The sequence below is a fragment of the Leucopleurus acutus genome (genome assembly GCF_964270905.1).
Source record: "Leucopleurus acutus genome assembly, chromosome: 10".
Taxonomy (NCBI): Eukaryota; Metazoa; Chordata; class Mammalia; order Artiodactyla; family Delphinidae; genus Leucopleurus; species Leucopleurus acutus.
Genome location: NC_139153.1, coordinates 48085065 through 48105782, shown reverse-complemented (window position 1 = coordinate 48105782; position 20718 = coordinate 48085065). Strand labels below are relative to the sequence as shown.

The 20718-nt window shown below is 41.6% G+C and overlaps 1 protein-coding gene and 1 pseudogene across 2 annotated transcripts in view; one reads left to right on the top strand and one right to left on the bottom strand.

Moving 5' to 3' along the window:
• KIF15 (kinesin family member 15) overlaps nt 1-20718 on the bottom strand; it is a gene marked incomplete at both ends in the record, with an annotated part of 73947 nt that overhangs the window by 22281 nt on the left and 30948 nt on the right. The window contains 9 exons of the mRNA XM_082849187.1: nt 6520-6661; nt 7476-7617; nt 9611-9788; nt 10900-11109; nt 11332-11408; nt 11946-12069; nt 13961-14083; nt 14250-14375; nt 15991-16200. Coding sequence (XP_082705313.1) covers nt 6520-6661; nt 7476-7617; nt 9611-9788; nt 10900-11109; nt 11332-11408; nt 11946-12069; nt 13961-14083; nt 14250-14375; nt 15991-16200 — 1332 coding nt within the window. The remainder of the gene's footprint in view (nt 1-6519; nt 6662-7475; nt 7618-9610; nt 9789-10899; nt 11110-11331; nt 11409-11945; nt 12070-13960; nt 14084-14249; nt 14376-15990; nt 16201-20718) is intronic.
• Nucleotides 292-1570, top strand: LOC309966972 (protein LTO1 homolog; annotated as a pseudogene). The gene is made up of 2 exons: nt 292-346; nt 1068-1570. The product of its transcript is annotated as a protein LTO1 homolog (transcript).

The following is a 20718-nucleotide window of genomic DNA, read 5'->3' as shown; positions in this document are numbered from 1 at the left end:
TTATAATTGTGTGAACAGAGAGGATAAAATTAAAATTCTGTTCATCAAGAGAAAAGAAAAGGTATCCTTGGGACTTCCCTGGTGGTCCAGTGGCTAAGACTCCACGCTCCCAATGCATGGGGCCCAGGTTCAATCCCTGGTCAGAGAACTAGATCCCACATGCCACAACTAAGAGTTCACATGCTGCAACTAAAGATCCCACATGCTGCAGCTAAGACCTGGAGCAGCCAAATAAGCAAATATTTAAGAAAAAAAAGAAAAGAAAATATATCCTTGAGAGGCTGCATAGAAATGCCCTTGTGGAAACAAACCTATCAGTTCAAAGCAGTCTCAAGCAAAAATTGCTGTAAGATTTTTAAAAATGAAATTTGATAAGTCGACTCTAAACTGTATACAAAAAAAAAAAGTGCGAGACAAAAAGACAACAAATTAGGAAGTGTATGGTCACTAAAACAATGCATTATTAGCATATGTATAATCAAACAGAACACTGGAAGAAAATTAAAAGTCCAGAATTAGAATAATTTATATGTGGAAAGTTCAAATTAATGAGAAAAACATGGTCTATTTTATTTTATTATTTTTAAAAATATCTTTATTGGCGTATAATTGCTTTACAATGGTGTGTTAGTTTCTGCTTTATAAAAAGTGAATCAGCTGTACATATACATATGTCCCCATATCTCCTCCTCTTGCGTCTCCCTCCCTCCCACCCTCCCTATCCCACCCCTCTAGGTGGTTACAAAGCACCAAGCTGATCTCCCTGTGCTATGCAGCTGCTTCCCACTAGCTATCTATTTTACATTTGGTAGCATATGTAAGTACACACCACTCTCTCATTTCGTCCCAGCTTACCCTTCCCCCTCCCCATGTCCTCAAGTCCATTCTCTATGTCTGCGTCTTTATTCCTGTCCTGCCCCTCCCTAGGTTCTTCAGAACAATTTTTTTTGATTCCATATATAAAACATGGTCTATTTTTTTAAAAAGGTAAACCTGTATGTCATGCCATTTAAAAATAAAATAGCAGACACATTAAAAATCTCAATGTAAAAAGAAAATTATAAAAGTACTAAAAGAGGCATCCGCGCCCGAGGCTCTGCGGGTCTGTGGCCGCAGAACGGGGCGGCCGAGTCCGAGGGGCGGGGCGGCTGCCGCCACGGCTGGGAGTCAGGACACGTTCGATGCCATCGTGATGGCGGATGAGAGGTTTCACAGGGAAGGGTATCAGGAGGGCTATGAATAAGGAAGTAGTTTGGGTATGACTGAAGGAAGACAGTATAACACGTTACATGGAGCTAAAATCAGATCTGAGATCAGGTGCTACCAAGGTTTTGCTTTTGCTGGGAGATGTCTCCTGCACGGTGCCGCCATTGAGAAAGACAGCAAAAAGATGAAGGTCTTAGAATCATCGATTGGAATGATTCAGAAACTCCCTTATGATGACCCTACTTATGATAAACTTCACGAACACTTAGACAAAATTAGAGGGAAATTTAAGCAGCCTTGTTCATTACTAAACGTTCAGCCTGACTTTAAAATTAGTGCAGAAAGTTCTGGACTTTCATTTTGAGGATGACAGAGGAACAAAGACAAAACATCAAGGAACAGATGTTTGTATGTTAAGTGTTTAAAAATGTGATTAAAGGCAAAACAATGATGAGGGATTCAGTGTTGCAGGGAGAGTTCCAGCTTGGCCGGTGCCTTCCCCTGAGGTCTGCCTGCATCGCCTCAGTGCCCCCCACGGGGCCCCTCCACACAAGCCCGTCCTTTGTTGGGCCCTGTCTGCTCTGCAGTCTGAACGTGGCCCTGGCAGAGCCCTCGCGGGGCTGCTCTTCTCTGGTCCAGGCCGCTGGCTCACGGGTTCTCGCCACCTGGCAGGCCTGGCTGGATCTAGATTTGGGTTGGCTCTGGATAGGATAAACCTCCCCTTTACCCCCCAGGCTTTGGTCAGCGCTCAGAGGGACAGTTTTAAAGAAAGTGAGAGCCACAGGGTTGACACGAAGCAGGTTAATGGGAAGCAGTGATGGGTACTGTGACATTTATTTACCCTTGAGATGTGCCAGTGCTGTGACCTGCTTCTCCTGTTTTATTTAGTCCCTTCAGGAGCCCATGAAGTGGGCATTACTCCCATTTTATAGATGAGGAAACCAAGGCCCAACAGACTGCCTGGCCCAAGGGCAGCGGGCGGTAGAGCTGGGACTCCAACCCTGGCACCCGGCTCTCTCCCCCGTCTCCTGGTGCCCGCTCTGGACCGTGCGGTCGCACCCACAGGCTCAGGGTCCTTGCCCGCAGGTCCCTGCTGTGCCCTGGGGAGCCGTGGGGCATCCCCTGTGTCCATGGACGTGGGTGTCTGGCTGAGAGGAGGAGAGGCCAGCCCTGTCCTCAGGGAGCCGGGACATGCTCTTCCTGTGTCCCCTGGCGGGTGGGGCTCTGCGGCATCAAAAATGGTCACTGTTCTATGTGCAGAAACTTTGGAGCCTTACTGCAGCCTTCCTTTTATTGTGAGTTCTTCTGTCTTCTGCCCAGACTTAAAAGGCATCGTCTGTATGCGGTGAGGTCCAGGCAGGCCAGTCCCCCCTGAGATGCGTGGCTCCCGGGCATTTCTCTGCACATGACGGGCCCGTGTCCAGGCCCCTCGGGCACTCCGGTCTGAGGCCTCTCCCCACCCGCTTCTGGCCCAGGGAGCAGATCTGGAAGCCATGAGTGAGATTAGCACAGGGGTAGCCGTGAATCCGCTCCAGATTTTAAAATCATTCCAGAGCATCTGGGTAAACTGTGCTCCCCTGGAAGCTACTGGGGGGGGGGGGGGTTCCCTGCGGGGCCTGGGACGCTGGCCCTCACCGTGTGCCAAGGAGGGAGAAACAGCTTCTAGATGTTGGAAGACAAGACTCCGGCTTTATCCTGCTCGGCTGTCTTACATGTGTCTCACTGTTTGTTCCTGGCCTGCAGCCCCACCTCAGTTCTGCAGAGGCCGGGGCTGGGTGCACGGCCTCAGATGTGCCGTAGTCACAGGCACCAGCAGCGCTTATCTCTGGCTGGTGGAATGGAGGGGCTTTTGTTGTCGTTTTCCTGGGTGGATTTTTGTGTTTCCTAAACTATCTGTTTGCATAATGTATTATTTTTATAATTAGAGAAAAAAATAAACAGTGTATTTTAAAGAAAAAAAATAAAATAAAAGTAGTAAAAGAAAGTAGAATATACTGATGCTCTTGAGATTGTCTAGGCCTTTAAAAACGTATTTAAAAAGTCACAAAGGGGGAGTTCCCTGGCAGGCCAGTGGTCAGGACTTGGCACTTTCACTGCTGGGGCCCGGGTTCGATCTCTGGTCAGGGAACTAAGATCCAGCAAGCCACTCGGCACGGCCAAAAAAAGAAAGTCGCAAAGATAAAAGATCAATAAACCTGGCTATATCAAAATTTTCAAACTTCTGTATAACAAAAGTGTCACATACAAAGATGAAAGACAAGGAACATGATGGCAGAATACACTGGCAGTATACATAACAAACAAAAGATTAACACATAAAACGCCTACAAATCACAAGATAAATAACTAGGAGGAAAGTAGGCACTTTTTCATAGGTCAAACATCTTTTCCTGTGTTCCAACCAATGGCAATGAACATAGGAAAAGATGTGGTCTGACCTCACTAGAAATGAGGGAAAGGAGAATTAAAACCATTTTCACCCATCAGACTGTCGAACAATGGCAGTTCTGGGGCCAGTGCTGTGGAAGGAGTGCTCCCAGGCTTCGTGGGAAGGAAGGTGGTACAGCCACTTGGAGGGCACTTCAGCAGGATGCTGAAACGTCCTAAAACTACCACTTCTCCTTCATAAAACCCGCCCCGGAGAATGCTTGCACTGGAAACCACCTAAATAAGCCACGGAATTATTCCAAAGCACAGAAGCCTGGGTTTAAAATGAGGTAGAGTTCTAAGTACTAGTTCATGTGGAAAGACCCAAGGCATATTCCTGAGTTAACAAAAGCCCATTGCAGAATAACATATGTAGGATGATTCCATTTAGTTTTAAAAACAAAGTATGACAAAAGAAAAAAAAAACTCTATGAAATAACTCCACATATCTTCTCAGACTATGTATATTTCCTGTACAAAATTGTTAAGAAAAAGGATTCCCAAATTGATGATAAATTACCCCTGGGGATGGGGATGGGGGATGAAGGACCAGATTAGACCCAGATTGGAAGTGGTACTCAAAAGGAACTTTAACCAAAACTTGTATACATATGTATACTTCCTTTAAACAAGGATAATGTATCCATAAAGTTCTCACATAATTAAAAATGAACGACAACAACAAGACCTGAATTGCTATGCTACTCTTGGCAAACCTTTTAATCCCCTTCATCCTGTTTGCTCAGCTATAAAAAGAAGTAGACTAGAATGCCACAGTGCTTCAAGCTCTATAATTCTATTGCTAAGGGGCTACAAACTCAAATTATGAAACATTTGGTGATATTCTGCAAGTATTTTAAAATAATTTCCTGCACAGATTTTAAAGGCTGCCTTTTTAAAAGAGCAATCTTAAAAATTCTACCTTTATAAGAAAAAATAGTATTTTTCTTGTATTTACTTGAAAATAGTATTTTCAAGTTAAATAATAGTATTTAACTTGATATATATCAAGTTAAATCATGATATATCCATACAGTATATTCTTGTGCAGCTGCCAAAACAAAACAAAAAAGAAACAAAACAAAAAGGAGAGAGGGACTTCCCTGGTGGAGCAGTGGTTAAGAATCTGGCTGCCAATGCAGGGGACACGGGTTCAAGCCCTGGTCCGGGAAGATTCCACATGCCGTGGAGCAACTAAGTCTGTGTGCCAGAACTATTGAGCCCGCGTGCTGCAACTACTGAAGCCCACGCACTTAGAGCCCGTGCTCCACAACAAGAGAAGCCACCACAATGAGAAGCCCGCGCACTGCAACAAAGAGTAGCCCCCGCTCACTGCAACTAGAGAAAGCCTGTGCACAGCAGCAAAGACCCAACGCAGCCAAAAAATAAATAAATAAGGAGAAGAAAGTTTGTTTTTCTCCCTTTAGACATGGGACAAACTCTAAAATATCATTATGTTTAAACAAAAAATTGAGGTATAGAATGATGTGTATGTGTATGCTACTGTTTGTGAAAAATAAAAAAAAATATGAAAAAGAAAGAAAAAACAAAAAAACTTCATGACACTGTCTGCCTCCAAGGAGGTTCTTGGTTGGCTGAAAGGACAGTAGACAGAATGAGACTTGTCACTTTGTACCTTTAAAAATTCCAGTCATGGGACTTCCCTAGTGGTGCAGCAGTTAAGACTCTACGCTCCCAATGCAGGGGGCCTGGGTTCGATCCCTGGCCAGGGAATTAGATCCCACATCCATGCCACAACTAAAAGTTTGCATGCCACAATTAAGGAGCCCATGTACTGCATCTAAGGAGCCGGCAAGCTGCAACTAAGGAGCTTGCCTGCTGCAACTAAGACCCAGTGCAACCGAATAAATAATATAAAAGAAAAAAATTCCGGGCTTCCTTGGTGGCGCAGTGGTTGAGAGTCTGCCTGCCGATGCAGGGGACACAGGTTCGTGCCCCAGTCCGGGAAGATCCCACATGCCACGGAGCAGCTAGGCCCGTGAGCCATGGCTTCTGAGCCTATGCGTCCAGAGCCTGTGCTCTGCAACGGGAGAGGCCACAACAATGAGAGGCCCGCGTACCGCAAAGAAAAAAAAAAAAATTCCAGTCATGTCATTACCTATTCAAACAAATAAAATTACTTTGAAAAGCAGTATCCTATTAAGTGATACAAAAAGCATCACTGATAAAGATAACCATTAGAGATAAACACCTATTATTTTTAAGATGTATAAGGAAAGGGTTTTTTTAGCCTTCAGAGAATTTGGTCCAGAAGTTAAAATAACCAGGATGAGCAGCATCAGCTTCTTAACCTTTGCCTTCCTTATGTATTCCCCTTCCCTCTCCTCATTCTCAGATGCTCACAGTTTTCTTCTTTCATGAGGGCTATGGTTATTTAGGGGAACCATCCCTTCTATTATCCCCCATGTTACCCTTGATCCTTTAGTGGTCTTTATCTTTAGGATTTCTATTCTTCCACTGCAAGCTTTGAGCACACAACACATTACAGCAACAATTGCCATATACTGAGAGCCATCAGGTGCCAGGCACTTTATTATCTCATTTAATGCTCGAAAAACCCTGTTATTAAGTTGGCCTCGTCTCCAATTCAGAGGCAATAAATGAGGCTCAGAAGTTAGGAAACCCTGCCTAAGGTTACTGACAGATTAGAATTTGAACCCAGGTCTGATTCCAAATGCTGTAATCTTCCCTACACGACCCTGCCACTGGGGGTATACATCAGAACCCTAGGACTAGTATTACCCTGGGGTTAACTGTTGGCAAGGGATTCTATCTGTATCTGGAGATAATCTGTGCAGACTCTCCATTATTAACAAAATGAGACACCACTGACTTAAGGTTGAAGTATTGCTTCAGATTACCTACCTTAAGTGTTTCAGCATGAATTTTATTCAGCTGAGAAACTTCTTGCCGCTTGCAGGCTTTTGTTGCTTCCAAAAGGTTTTCAAGATTAAGGTTCGCTTTTTGCAAAGACTGAAGCTCTGATTCTAATTCCAGCTGCCTTTTCCTAATACATATTATAATATTGAGTGTTTCAGGTAATAAGTAATGTCATACATTTGTAGAGTACTTTACAGTTTATATTCTCACAAAACTTTATAGTTATCTCTTTAAATCAGAGATATTTTCAGATTATTACTGGGATTTTCCAATTGGGTAAAATACAGCTCAGAGATTGAGGACTGTTTAAGGTATTCAACTAGCAAATGGTAGCGCTCCAATTCAAAAGCCCAAACAATACACAATGATTCCATATGTAATATGTTATTTTTAAAACAAACATTTCTATACATTTTAGAATAGGATTAATCTTAGTTATAATATGAATGTGGTTTATCTTTGTTTTCTTTTACAGAGAATATCAAGTGAGAATATTAACAGGAAAAATTTAATAAAAAATAAATAACTGCATAGGACTTGAATGTCAAAAAAAAAAGAATATTAACAAACCTGTAATTTCTAAAAATCCTGATCTAATTCGTAACAGTGGTGATTTAAATTTGCTGGCCAGATAAAGAATTTACAAGTAACTTTAACAGATACTCATCTCAATAGGTATATCCCTTAAGACATCTGTATCATCTAGTTCATTGAATATATTATTAAAGACTAGAAGTTTATGTCAACTGTACCTCAATTTTTAAAAATGAGTAAAGAAAAAGAGCTAGATGCAAGCCCTTTTCCTTCATGTCAAAACAAGTTAGCTACTATATTAGAATATTTAAGGTAAATGCTCAATTAAATCATCAATGCTAAACACCAAAACAAACCAACACTAAAAGATCAGAAATAGTAAGCATGAATGTGTATTTATACTTTACCTAGTTAGTTCTTTGAATTCTTCATATTCTTGCTTTGAATTATTCAGCTCGGTCTGAACTTGCAGGAGTTGTGCTTTTAACTTCTCAGTGTTTGCTAACGAACATGGCTCTTTCGGAGCTTTAGGAGAGAATCTTTGCTGACCTGATAATAAGGAAACAACCTGGTCTTTGAAAGAGAAAAATAACAGAATATATATTCTAAGTTCTCTGCCAGGTATCAATTTTGAAGCACAAGGAGGAAAAAAGAGAAATCACTGGAAAGTGGACCCTAAAATACAAGAGCCTGTAACTCAAGAGGAGACGTAAGACACAACCCAGTGCATCAAAGAGTATCAGAAGTTGTTTCTGAGAAGCTGTGAAGCCACAGGATGATGGGGCATATTTAAGCCAACACCTTTTCCATTAAGTGAAAAGAGCAAACAATGACTGAAGTATAACACCCACACTGCTGGACAGAGAAACATCACCAATTGAATCTTGCAGGAATTAGTGCCAATGGTCAATGAATTTTTAGCAAAAGAAACAAATAGCAATGGCAGCCAACTGAAAGAACTTGGTATCATCTACCAGGTAGAATATATTAATTTTCAGGGATTGCTTAAAAGGCTGAATTTGTTGAAAAGAGTGCCACTGAGTTTCAGTATGGGAAATAACATGTAAAAATGTTTAGAGAGGTACTTCCCTGGTGGTCCAGTGGTAAAGAATCAGCTTTCCAATGCAGGGGACGTGGGTTCGATCCCTGTCCGGGCAACTAAGATCTCACATGCCGTGGAGCAACTAAGCCCGTGCACCACAACTATTGAGCTCGTGCACCTCAATGAGAGCCCGCCTGCTGCAAACTACAGAGAAGCCCACGTGCTCTGGAGCCCATGTGCCACAACTACAGGACCCATGAGCCCTGGAGTCTGTGCACCACAACTAGAGAGAGAAAATCTGCATGCCACAACTAGAGAGAAGACCATGTGCCACAGCTAGACAGAAACCCGAGCAGACTGCACACTGTAATGAAAAGATCCTGCATGCTTCAACAGAGATGCCTCAACAAAGAACCCATGTGCCACAAGTAAGACCCGACGCAGCCAAAAAAAAATGAGGAAAATAAATTAATAAAATAAATGTTTAAAAAAAAAAAGAAAGATTGAAGTAAATACCCAAACTGCTTATTAAAAAAGAAATTGCTTAGAGAATGATGTATGTTTAGAAGATGGTGAGGTCCAGAAATTACCATTAGTATCTTTCAAAGATAGTAAGTTAAGGTACTACTGAGGGCAAAATGGCCAACAAAATACAGAGCATTGTAGGAAAAAATAGTTAATACAGAAAACCTGATTTTAACTTTGCATCTAAAATTGTGGTCTCTCTACAACCCATATTCTGTGAATTTTATTCTTTTGCTAATTCATAACAGAATGGAAGAAGGTTTGGAAAAGGAAATTTAAAAAGTATTTTTTTCCTTTATCATTGCAGTATAAAAAGATTAGAACGATCTCAATTTCAACCTAAAGAGAAACAAAGGCTGAAACAGAGTGTGATAAAAGACCATGAAGATATTCACTCTAAGAATGGAGCAAACATAGACTTTGTTACCAAATCCCAGAGCATTAACACCAATAGCTGCCACGCGTGTAAATCACATCAGTAACTAAACCACTTCTCAGAGAGTAACAGTAAACTTACAGAACTAATGTAGAGCAGAACGTGCACTGGCAAGCATGACCCGCAACCATGACATCAGGACCAATCACTGTGCTGGCTGGACCGTGAGTCTGATCACTCTGACATCTCTCACACTGTACAGATGTTCGTCAGGTGAATAAATATCTCAACTCTACACTCATTCATGTTGTCATTAGTTAAGTACTTTTCATTTCAAATACTTAAAATAGGAAAATTCCATTTAATAAAAGTGTAAAGTAATATCTGAATCAATCTTTTATCTGTAAGACAGAGATATTCTGAGTATTCCTTTGCTAATGGGTATCTATTAGCCTTCATAAAGAATAAGTATGTATATAAGAAGTTTGTACACCAGGTCTAGAGACTAAAATGAAAACCCTCAATGCAAGGCAATATCGATGCCCTTTTAAACAGTCCCCTCGCCCCTAGAAGGCATGTTTACAACTATCACGTCTTACTTTTGTCATTTTTCTCTGTGCCAGATACTTCAAAGAAAGCTTTTTCCAGGATTGCGATGGTCTGGGCATCCATTTCGTGGGCTCTTTTCACAGGCTGTGACAATCTCAGTCTTCTGTTCTCCTCCCTGAGGGAATGATTTTCCATAGCATACTTTGCAACTCTGGGGTGGTGCTCTACCTGTCACATGGAAGAATTAGCGACCTACGTATTTACAAACATGACCTTAGTGAACAAGTCTTTCTGAAAGCCAACAGCAAACACTGTGGACACCACAGGCACTGCGGGGGTGGGGAGCACTTCAGCTTTTACCATCAGACTGAATACGTGCATATCCTACAACTCTGAACTCTACATTTGGGTCTGGAAACTCGAAACTTCCCTGTCTACCCCTGAAACGTTCACCCAGGCACCTGCGGTGATAAGCACAGGGTGCACATTGTGGCAGGCTCTTCCTGCAAAGTAGACGGCTTGAATTAACACACTGAAAAGAATTAGGAAACTCTCTACTGACCAGGGTGGAATGCCCCCCAAAGACACATTAAATGTAAAGGGCAAGGTGCAGAAAAGTGCGTATGCTGTCTTCTGTGCACAAAAGGGATAAAAGTAAAAACATCTATCAATATTAGTCGGAAAATGCAGAAAAACTCTCAAAAGATATCCCCTCTGGTGAGAGATTATCCTGTTTTTTAATTACGTGCCTGTGTCAACTATCCAGATTCTCAGGGAAGAGGAAAAATAACAACACTTCAAAGGGCTCAGCTGTGAAGAGACTACCGGCTCCGATAACCCCAGGTGCCCACTGGGAGGAAGTGTGCTTGGCCTGCTGGGGCTAACTGCCAGCGCAGTGACACCACCACCACATCCTCCCTTCTCCCTTCAGGTTTTACTAGTTTAGAAAATTGTGGGGGGGGGCACATTATGCAATCATACTGTCAGTTGAATTCATTTAAAACACTTTCTCGGGCTTCCCTGGTGGCGCAGTGGTTGAGAGTCCACCTGCCGATGCAGGGGACATGGGTTCGTGCCCCGGTCCGGGAAGATCCCACATGCCGCGGAACGGCTGGGCCCGTGAGCCATGGCCGCTGAGCCTGCGCGTCCGGAGCCTGTGCTCCACAGCGGGAGAGGCCCCAGCAGTGAGAGGCCCGCGTACCGCAAGAAAACAAAACAAAACAAAAAACACTTTCTCTTGTATTAAATTACAAAAATTTACTGACCAACTTGGTGACTGATTCATACTTGCCTTGAACTTCTTTTAGTTTTACAGTTACTGCGAATGTCATGTACTCACTTGTTCTCGCAGAGTTTGAATCTCATCCCTCAACTCCGACAGCAAAAGATCCTGCTCCTCGGGCAGAAAACTTCCCCGGGATTCCTTGTGGAGCTTCTCCAGGCGCATTATTTGATCCTCTCGGAATTTCACGATCATTTTATTAGATTGAATAAATTTTTCTTTTTTGAGGGTGAGGTCTTCCAATTGGCTAACTTTTTCTACCAAAGACTTAAGAAATTCATAATTTGGTTAAACATAAAAAATAACTGGGCTTCCCTAAATTTTCACAAAACAAGCAATAAACACTAACTTCACATTTAATCTCAAAGGCAAAATTAGGTTTTTCAGTCTTCGTTGTATCTACTTGTGCCATTTATTTCACTCGGAAAAGCTCCTCATAGTGAAAGCCTAAAATATCTTGAATCCCCTTTTACTAATTCAGTTTCCTACCTTCTTTTCCTGTTCAGATTTCTTAAAAAATAACATTGCCTCTCGGAAATACTTCATGTAGTCAGTCTCGTCTTTGCCTGTAACGGGTCCAGTAAGAAAGAAAAGGAAAGAGGAAAAATGTTTTATCTCCCAAATTTTAAGAACAAGAAATGAGCTAAAATAGCCTTTGATTGACTGCTCTCAATTCGTCTTAAAGAATCAGACTCTCATCACCAGATCATGAATGTCAAATTAACCCAGTCTACAAATTACCTATTCTTTGAAGAAAAGTAAGTCTCTCATATCCAATTTAGTAAACATATAAAGATTACATATGACAGAATCTTGGAAGTGGATCTAAATGAAATTTACTAGTATCTCTTTTTAGCACTTATTAGGGATAAATTATTCAAAATTATTTCTACTCCCCCTTCCCACATCTCACAGAAATCAGTACCTGTGGTAACTGTGTCTGGTTACAAAGTACCATGTTCCTATGCAGGTGAAATAAACAGGAACAGACACTTGTGGGAAATCTGGGTAGCCTTACTGTGTTGTGCCTGTCACTGGAGGGCTCTCATACTAATACCCACACCTGGATTTCCTCAGGTTAGAGGACACCACGCTCGTCGTACCTCCGGTCCGAAAGCTTTCTGGTAGTATCTGCCCTGCAGTAAGCTGGGCCAGTTGCTCTTTGAGCCTCTTCACTTCAGCTTGGAGCTGGGTCACATTTCCTTGCGTGTCTTCATTTACCACTGCCTGTTCAAGAATTTTTTTAAAAAGCATTAAAAGAATGCTGAGTCATACAGTCTCGTGTTTATATTTGTTTGTGTGATTTGGACTGACGAAGACCAAACAAAACTGCACTTGCATCTCACAAACAGTCCAAAGGCCTCCAAAATCAGTGCTGCAGTGCGGAGGGAGCTTCCTTCCCCTCTGCCTTCACACCAAGAGCCAGAGACTCTTTCCCCTCCCCTCCCCAAGCCCCCACTTAGGTCTCTGCTCTGTTGACTAGCCCTGGGCCCTGCTGGGCTGGGTCACCTCTGGGATCAACGTATATTCATCTAACACTGGCTTCTTCCTGAGATAACCCCACCCCATGAAGAGCAAATACCTCCATGAGTGTCACCTCCCCCTGTCTTCACTCCCTAAAGAGGTGTAAGGAACTGCAGCGATGACCTGAGCTCCACTGGCTTGGAAGAAACCACCGTCTCCAGAAAAATCCTGTATTTCCTAACAGTCTCCTGGAAGGGAGAGTTGGTTTGACAACTCCATTTCTGTTTTATTATCAAACTAAAGGCTGTTTTAAAGAAATGTCTCATTTGAGATGACTTCTAAGAAGTTCATAAAGTCTCACAAAGCCTAGAGGGTGGTAACAAGAGTCAAGAGCTGAGAACCAACCAAATCAAACACCCAATACCCCAGCGTGAGCGAGAAACCTCTGACAGCCCCAAGGTCCCCATGCTCCTGCCTGTAGCTGGGTCTGCCCACTGGGAAGGACTGTTCACCCTTAAACAAATTCCAGACATCCGAGCCACTTTCCCTTGGTAGGCTGCAGCAGAGGACTCACCATTGGCGGGGACTAGTATAAGGCTCCTGGTTTTGTTATTTCATGTGTTAAGAAGCCATTTCTAGTTATTTTTGATTCTTATGGACAGCCTCATTAAAAGGCATTCCTATACACTGTGACATCACTGTCACGTCGGTGACATAATTCTAATTATCCCTGCAGTTCTCCACTCTCCAAAATCTTCTAGTAAGTCCCAAGAGATAGGGTCAGGAAGCTCTAATGATTTTCCTCCTCATATTACAAATATCCCACAGGGGGTTCATACTCCAATAAAATGAATGAATAACCAGACCTATACTCTTCTGCCTTACCCAAGGGAAGAGGCAACATGGACCTCTTTGCTTTTACCATGATAAGATCACCAGGGAGTCTATTTTGGGAGGTAACAATGACCACTTTCTCCTTTGAAAGAGAAAGGAAATTAATTTGCCAATTTATGCCCTTTGATTCTTTTGTCTAGAACCAAAGAGCCCTCCAACCTCTCCAAAGCAAGTGGGGAACTCCTTGGTCTTTTGACAGGCTGCACCAGGGGCTGGCGAAGCGCTGCCTGAACACAGCCACGCCCATATGCCGTATGGTCCAAGAAGCCGAAATTATTTACCTCCTGGGCCCTTTACAGGAAGTTTTCTGACCACTGGTGTACACAAGTATCAAGGAAACTTCTTGTATATAAAGAAAAATGAGGAATCCTTAGAGTTACAGACAACTTGAAAGACAAAGTTGGTCAATAGCATCAAATTACGTTCATAGCGGATCCTCCTGCTCCCAGCACCCAGCTCCGATAGCGTGGTTTAGGTAAATAAATTTAGTCTCCAGCCCAACTACAAAAGAAAAACTTTGCCTTCCCTTCAGAAAAAACTAGCCAAACAATAATGACCACAAGACCTATTCTAGTCTCAGATTACATGAGCGATATAGAAGGCTCGGAAAGATAAAATAGAAACCCTGCTTAGAGTTAGGCTTTCGCAACAGAGAAATACAATAACTAAAAGCTAATGTTAATATGAGGGCAATCACAAAAGTGAGATACTGCAAGCTTAAATATTCTTCTAATTTACTTAAGCATACTCAGTATTTTACCTTATTTTTAATCAGCTTGGCTCTTTGGGCAAAATTAAGCGTTGATAGGGTTTCCCCAAAACACCTAGATCCAGGATGAACATTTGCAATTATGGCTGTTTTGGCATTACCTCCAAGGGAATCCTGTTTAATGATATGAATGGTACACATTTTCAGGGGAGAAACCACAAGATGTTTTTTAAGCAAAGAAAATGTATACTATTAGCACCAAGGCTGAGAGATTATCCGACTACCAACCATAGCGAGCATAACCAAAACAGGGGCCCAGGAACCCAATGATCTACTTTACCCGGAGTAAGAAGGTAAGTTTGGAGTCTCTGTAGCAAACGTGTCTCTGTTTTCCATTACCCACATCGACAAGCGCAGTAATCACCTGGCCCAGGCAGCTCAACGATCGGTTTATGTTACCTGCTTCCTAGGGCGTTTGGGAAAAAGAACAAAAAATTGAGGTGCACTGGTGTCTTTTTAGTATTTTGAATTAAAATATACCTAGCAGGGTGGCAATTTTGAATGGAAAGGCAAGACAGGGACAATATTAGTTAAGGTAACTAACTTCTCAGCAAAAAGATGTCCTCAACTGTCCACTAACCTTTTCCTATTCAAAGCACACACTGCAATTTTAGTACTATTCAAATACAAACACAAAAATCACGTGAAGGAAAAAAATATCAATGTCACCTCATAATTGTAATAGTTTTAAACTGACCTATAGGTAGGGATAAAATCTAGAAGAGAACAGAGGAAAAAAAGTTGCAGTGCATTAATAGGCATATTTTTCAATCCTTTTATGTTAAAATGTTTGCTACATTATAAGGGTATGGAAACTAATAACCCACTCCCATGTCCCACAAAGCCACCAATAAACATATTACAAGAGAACATTCAGTCTAATTCTACAATGTAATGTATAATAAAACCCCTTTAAAAGACTGGTTTCAGGAGAAAAGAAAAATGTTTGGGTTAAACGTGTTACACTGGATTTTTACCGTAGGGAGCATATTTTGATAACTGGGTCTGCAGAAGTGGGAGAATAGAAAAAAGAGAGGAGGAATAGAAATTATTAAGCAAGATGTGATGAGTTCGGAGTTGCCACTATCTGTTACCATTCAGAAAGGTGGTTTAGGGTCACAGTTGACAGCCCTGTCTGTGGAGCTGGATTACCATTTGAATCTCAGCGACTCTTAGCCATGTGCCCCTGGAAAATTTCCTCCAGTTTCTTCAAAATAGAAAGGATAACAGGATCACTTCCCAGAGTTGTTGGGACGGTTAAATAGCTAATATATATAAAGCATTTAGAATGGGCCCAGCATATGTCCTATTTTGAACTTATGCTATTTTTCTTTGCTCCATGTCCCCATAGAAACACAAATGTGAGACAGACTGAAACTGCCTGAGAGCTCAAGCGGCTCAAACCCTCACTTTTAAGGCAAACAAGACCCTCTCCTCTACCATTTCTGACTCTTCTCCCCCCCCCCCCGCCCTTATATATTCTAAACTGTAGAATCCACACACATTTTATTTATTTATTTTTTTTGTGGGCATGTGGGATCTTAGTTCCCTGACCAAGGATTGAACCTGTGTCCCTTGCATTGGAAGAGTGAAATCCTAACCACTGGACCGCCACACACATTTTATTGACAGTACATATTACCATACATATACATATAAACATTAGCAATACATATTAGCAAGAACTTCTGGTAATACCTTAGCCTAGAACGAGGTCCTTAACCCTTAACTCAAGAACTACTTTGCCATGCTTCCCCCAAGCAGGCCATGTCACACCCTTCTTCCTCTGACCCCTGCTACCACTCATAATATCACCCCTTTTGGCATGAATTCAAATACTCTTGCTACTGACACTTGTCATATCCCATGTATGTTTACTGTCCCTACCCCACAACAAAAATTTCTATACCTTTTGGATGAAAGCAATCTCTTAACCCTTTGTAGCCCTCAAAACATTTAGCTTGGTATTGACTTCTAGTAATAATTCAGTCAAGAATTGAAGACCATAATTCCATTCTTACCTTCAATCGCATCCCTTCTGCATGGGTATCTTTTTGCCTTTCAGATCCTGCTAAATCCACCAGATTGAGAAGGGAGGTCCGTATGTTCACAGTTTCATGGCTTTTCTCCATCGACTCTATTGTAATTGTAAAGACTGCATGAGACCTAGAGGATTCTCTATTCATTGATGTTGATGCCACACGTCTGTTTCTCCACCCTCCAGACAACACCTAGGCAAAACGAAAATACGTTATCACGACTTCCAAGTGGTCACAACAGCCATGAACATCAGTAGGATTTGCAAAGAGTGGTGAGAGACTATCTAATGAGGAATACACTCAAATTATTTTCCTTTCCCTTTCCTGTTTTGATTCTTCTCCATGTCATGAAAGAAGACAAGCAGGAAATCAGAAGGCATAGGATCTAGAATGGGTTTTGCCATTTCTCTATTTGTATTACTCAATGCAAATCGCAAAATCTCTCTGAACCCTCTTCTTTACCGAGACTATGAGAAAGTTAGATAAAATAAATCTTAAAATTACCTTCAAGCCCAAAGTTTTATTAGCTCTTTTGATCTACAAAGTATTTGTTTTCCCTCCCTATTCCCTGTGGCAAGCAGATACATGAAAGTTCAGACTGCAGACTCTAGAATAGGATGACCATGAGTTCAACTCTTGGCTCCACTATCTACCAGTTGTGTGGTCTGGGGGCCAGTTGACCTTTTCAAGGCTCAGTCCCATATTTGTATAATGGGAATATGGGTACCTACCTCACAGGGCAGAACATCTCAAACTGTAATATGAATGCTAATCAGCTAGGATCTGGTTAAATTTCAGATTCTGACTCAGCAGACGTGAGGCAGAGACTGAGATCCTGCATTTCTAACAACCTCCTATGTGACACCCATAGTCTGAGAACTACATTCTTGAGTGGCATGGTCATAATATGTATTGGATAAAATGAAGAAATTAGTAGCTTATCTCAAAAAGTAGATAAAAAATTAAATGAAATAACGTATACAAAAGAAGTTAGCACAGGGCTTAGCACATACACTCAATAAATGGAGCTGTTATAACCCTCTCTATTAACCAGCCATAGCATAAAAATGAAATTGTTTATATCTTTATTTTTTTGGTTAGTAGTTCATGCTTCCTTTTCACAACACTAAATACTGTATATTAAAAAGTAGATAATGATACATTCATACAGCTGCAAAGAGAAAGAGAGAGAGATCCTCAAACATGGGACAAATTTCAAAATACTATTAGCTTAAAAAAGCAAGTGCAGGGCTTCCCTGGTGGTGCCGTGGTTAAGAATCCGCCTGCCAATGACGGGGACACGGATTCGAACCCTGGTCCGGGAAGATCCCACATGCCGCGGAGCAACTAAGCATGTGTGCCACAACTACAGAGCCTGCACTCTAGAGACCGCAAGCCACAACTACTGAGCCCATGTGCAACAACTACTGAAGCCCACGTGTCTAGAGCCCATGATCTGCAACAAGAGAAGCCACTGCAATGAGGAGGCTGTGCACCTCAACGAAGAGTAGCCCCTACTCGCCTCAACTAGAGAAAGCCCATGCACAGCAACGAAGACCCAACACAGCCAAAAATAAATAAATAAATTTATAAAAATAAAAATAAATAAAATTTTAAAAAAGCAAGTGTAAAAGTGTAAAATATGCTATCATTTGTGCAATATAAGGTGAAAAAGCAAATACAAGTCTGCTTATTTAAATACTTATGCAAAGGCCAAATACAAACAAAAATCAAAAATAAAACACAAAACTATTTGGTGAATACTCATGGATTGGAAGACTCAATATTGTTAAGATATTAATTCTCCCCAAATTGATCGACAGATTCAACCCAATCCCACTCAAAAATCCCAGCAGTCTTTTCTGTAGAAACTAACAAACTAAATCTGAGTATATGAAAATGCAAAGGACTAAAGAATAACCAAACTAATTGTTAAGAAATTAGAGAACTTACTCTACCTGATCTCAAGACGTACTTCTCAGCAATAACAATACAGGTCTAACTCATTTTACTGTGCTTTGCAGATATTATGTTTGTTACAAATTGAAGGTTTGTGGCAACCCTGTGTCAAGCAAGGCTGACTCTCTTGTTAGGGGCTAATGTAGCTGGTGACTAAGTTGAAGCCAATGCTCATTTACCATTCTAAAATTCCTAGAGCCTTAAGAATTATGCTAAATCTACTCTGCCTATGCTCTATAACTGGAACAACAAAGCCTGGATGACAGCACATCTGTTTACAACATGGTTTACTGAATATTTTAAGGTCACTGTTGAGACCTATTGCTCAGAAAAAAAAATTCCTTTGCAAATAGTATTGCTCATTGACAATACACCTGGTCACCCAAGGGCTCTGGTGGAGACGTACAACAAGGTTAATGTTGTTTTCATGGCTGCTAATACAACATCCATTCTGCAGCCCATGGAGCAAGGAGTCATTTTGACTTTCAAATCTTATTATCGAAGAAATATACTTCATAAGACTAAAGCTGCCATGGATAGTGATTCCTCTCATGGATCTGAGGAAAGTCAACTAAAACTTCCTAGAAAGGATTCACCACTCTAGATGCCATAAAGAACATTCACGACTCGTGGCAAGAGGTCAAAATATCAACATTAACAGGACTTTGGAGGAAGCTGATTCCAACCCTCATGGGTGATTTTGAGGGGTCTAAGACTTCAGTGGAGGAAATAACACAGATGTGGTAGGAATAGCAAGAGAAGTAGAATTAGAAGTGGAGCCTGAAGATGTGACTGAACTGCTGCAATCTCCTGATAAAACAGATGAGAGGTTGCTTCTTATGGATGAGCAAAGAGAGTGGTTACTTGAAATGGAATCTACTCCTGGTGAAGATTGTTGAAAAGACAACAGAGGATTTAGAATATTATATAAACGTAGTTGATAAAGCGGGGTAAGGTTTGAGAGGACTGACTCCAATTTTGAAAGAAGTTCCACTATGGGTAAAATGGTACCAAACAGCTGCAGAGAAATCATTCATGACAGTACGAGTCCCCTGATGCAGCAAACTTCATTGTTGTCTTAAGAAACTGCAACATCCATTCCAACCTTCAGCAACCACCATCCCTATCCGTCAGCAGCCATCACCACTGAGGAAAGACCTTCCAGCAGCAAAAAGATTATGATTCACTAAAGGCTCAGAGGATGGTTAGCATTTTTTAACAATAAAATATTTTTAAATTAAGGTATATACATTGTTTTTTTAGACGTAATGCTATTGCACACTTAATAAACTACAGAAGAGCGCTTTTATATGCACTGAGAAACCAAAACATTCATGTGACTCACTTTATTACAATATTTGCTTTATTGTGGGGGGGAGACCAAACCTATGATATCCTCAGGTTTGCCTAATATCGAGCCACAATATCAGTATCAAGACAGTTGTGTATTGGTAACTGATTCAGACACACAGATCAATGAAACAGAATACAGTCAGATATAAACCCATACACGTACGGTCAATTGATTTTCTTTAAAGGTGCAAAGGCAACCAAATGAGAAAATTTTTTTTAAACAAATGGTGCTGCATACGGGATCAAAACCAAAAAGGCAACCCAAGAGTGAACTCTGATGTCAACTATGGGCTTTGGGTGATTACGATATGTCAATGTAAGTTCATCAATTGAACCAGTTTAGTGGGGAATGTTTAAAATGGGGAAGGCTACCCATTTGGGGGAGCACGGGATATATGAGAAATCACTGTACATTCCCCTCACTTTTGCTGTTAACCTAAAATTGCTCATCTTAAAAAGAAGCAAGAGGGACTTCCCTGGTGGTCCAGTGGTGAAGACTCCACACTCCCAATGCGTGGGGCCCAGGCTTGATCCCTGGTTGGGGAACTAGATCCCACATGCTGCAACTAAGGGTTCACATGCCGCATCTAAAGATCCTGCATACTGCAACTAAGACCCGAGGCAGCCAAATAAATAAATAAATATTTTTTAAAAAGAAAGGAAGAAAGGGGAAAGAGCATTGAATAAAACAGAACACAAAACACTAAGAAAGATAGTAGAAACCAGTCCAACAATATCAACAATCATACTTATGTAAAGATAGGTAAGATGCTGTCAAAAAAAAAATTTTTTTTTAAAGCAAGATATAACTACGTGGTTTGTCTTGTAGAAAAACTTAAAATATTAAAACACAGAGGACTGACGGGAAAACATATACCGGGCAAATAACTAATCAAAAGAATGCTGAATGGTATGTCAATATCAGACAAAATAAATTTTTAAGGCAAAATATGTTAATAGAAAACTGTGCTAATAATAGAAAACTAGGGACTTCTCTGGTGGCACAGTGGATAAGAATCCGCCTGCTGGCTTCCCTGGTGGCGCAGTGGTTGGGGGTCCGCCTGCCGATGCGGGGGGCGTGGGTTCGTGCCCCGGTCCGGGATGGACCCACATGCAGCGGAGTGTCTGGGCCCGTGAGCCATGGCCGCTGGGCCTGCGCGTCCAGAGCCTGTGCTCCGCAGCAGAAGAGGCCACAGCAGTGAGAGGTCCGCGTACCATAAAAAAAAAAAAAGAATCTGCCTGCCAATGCAGGGGACACGGGTTCAAGCCCTGGTCCGGGAAGATCCCACATGCCACGGAACAACTAAGCCCATGTGCCACAACTACTGAGCCTGCGCTCTAGAGCCTCCATGCCACAACTACTGAGCCCGTGCACCTTGAGCCCATGCTCCACAACAA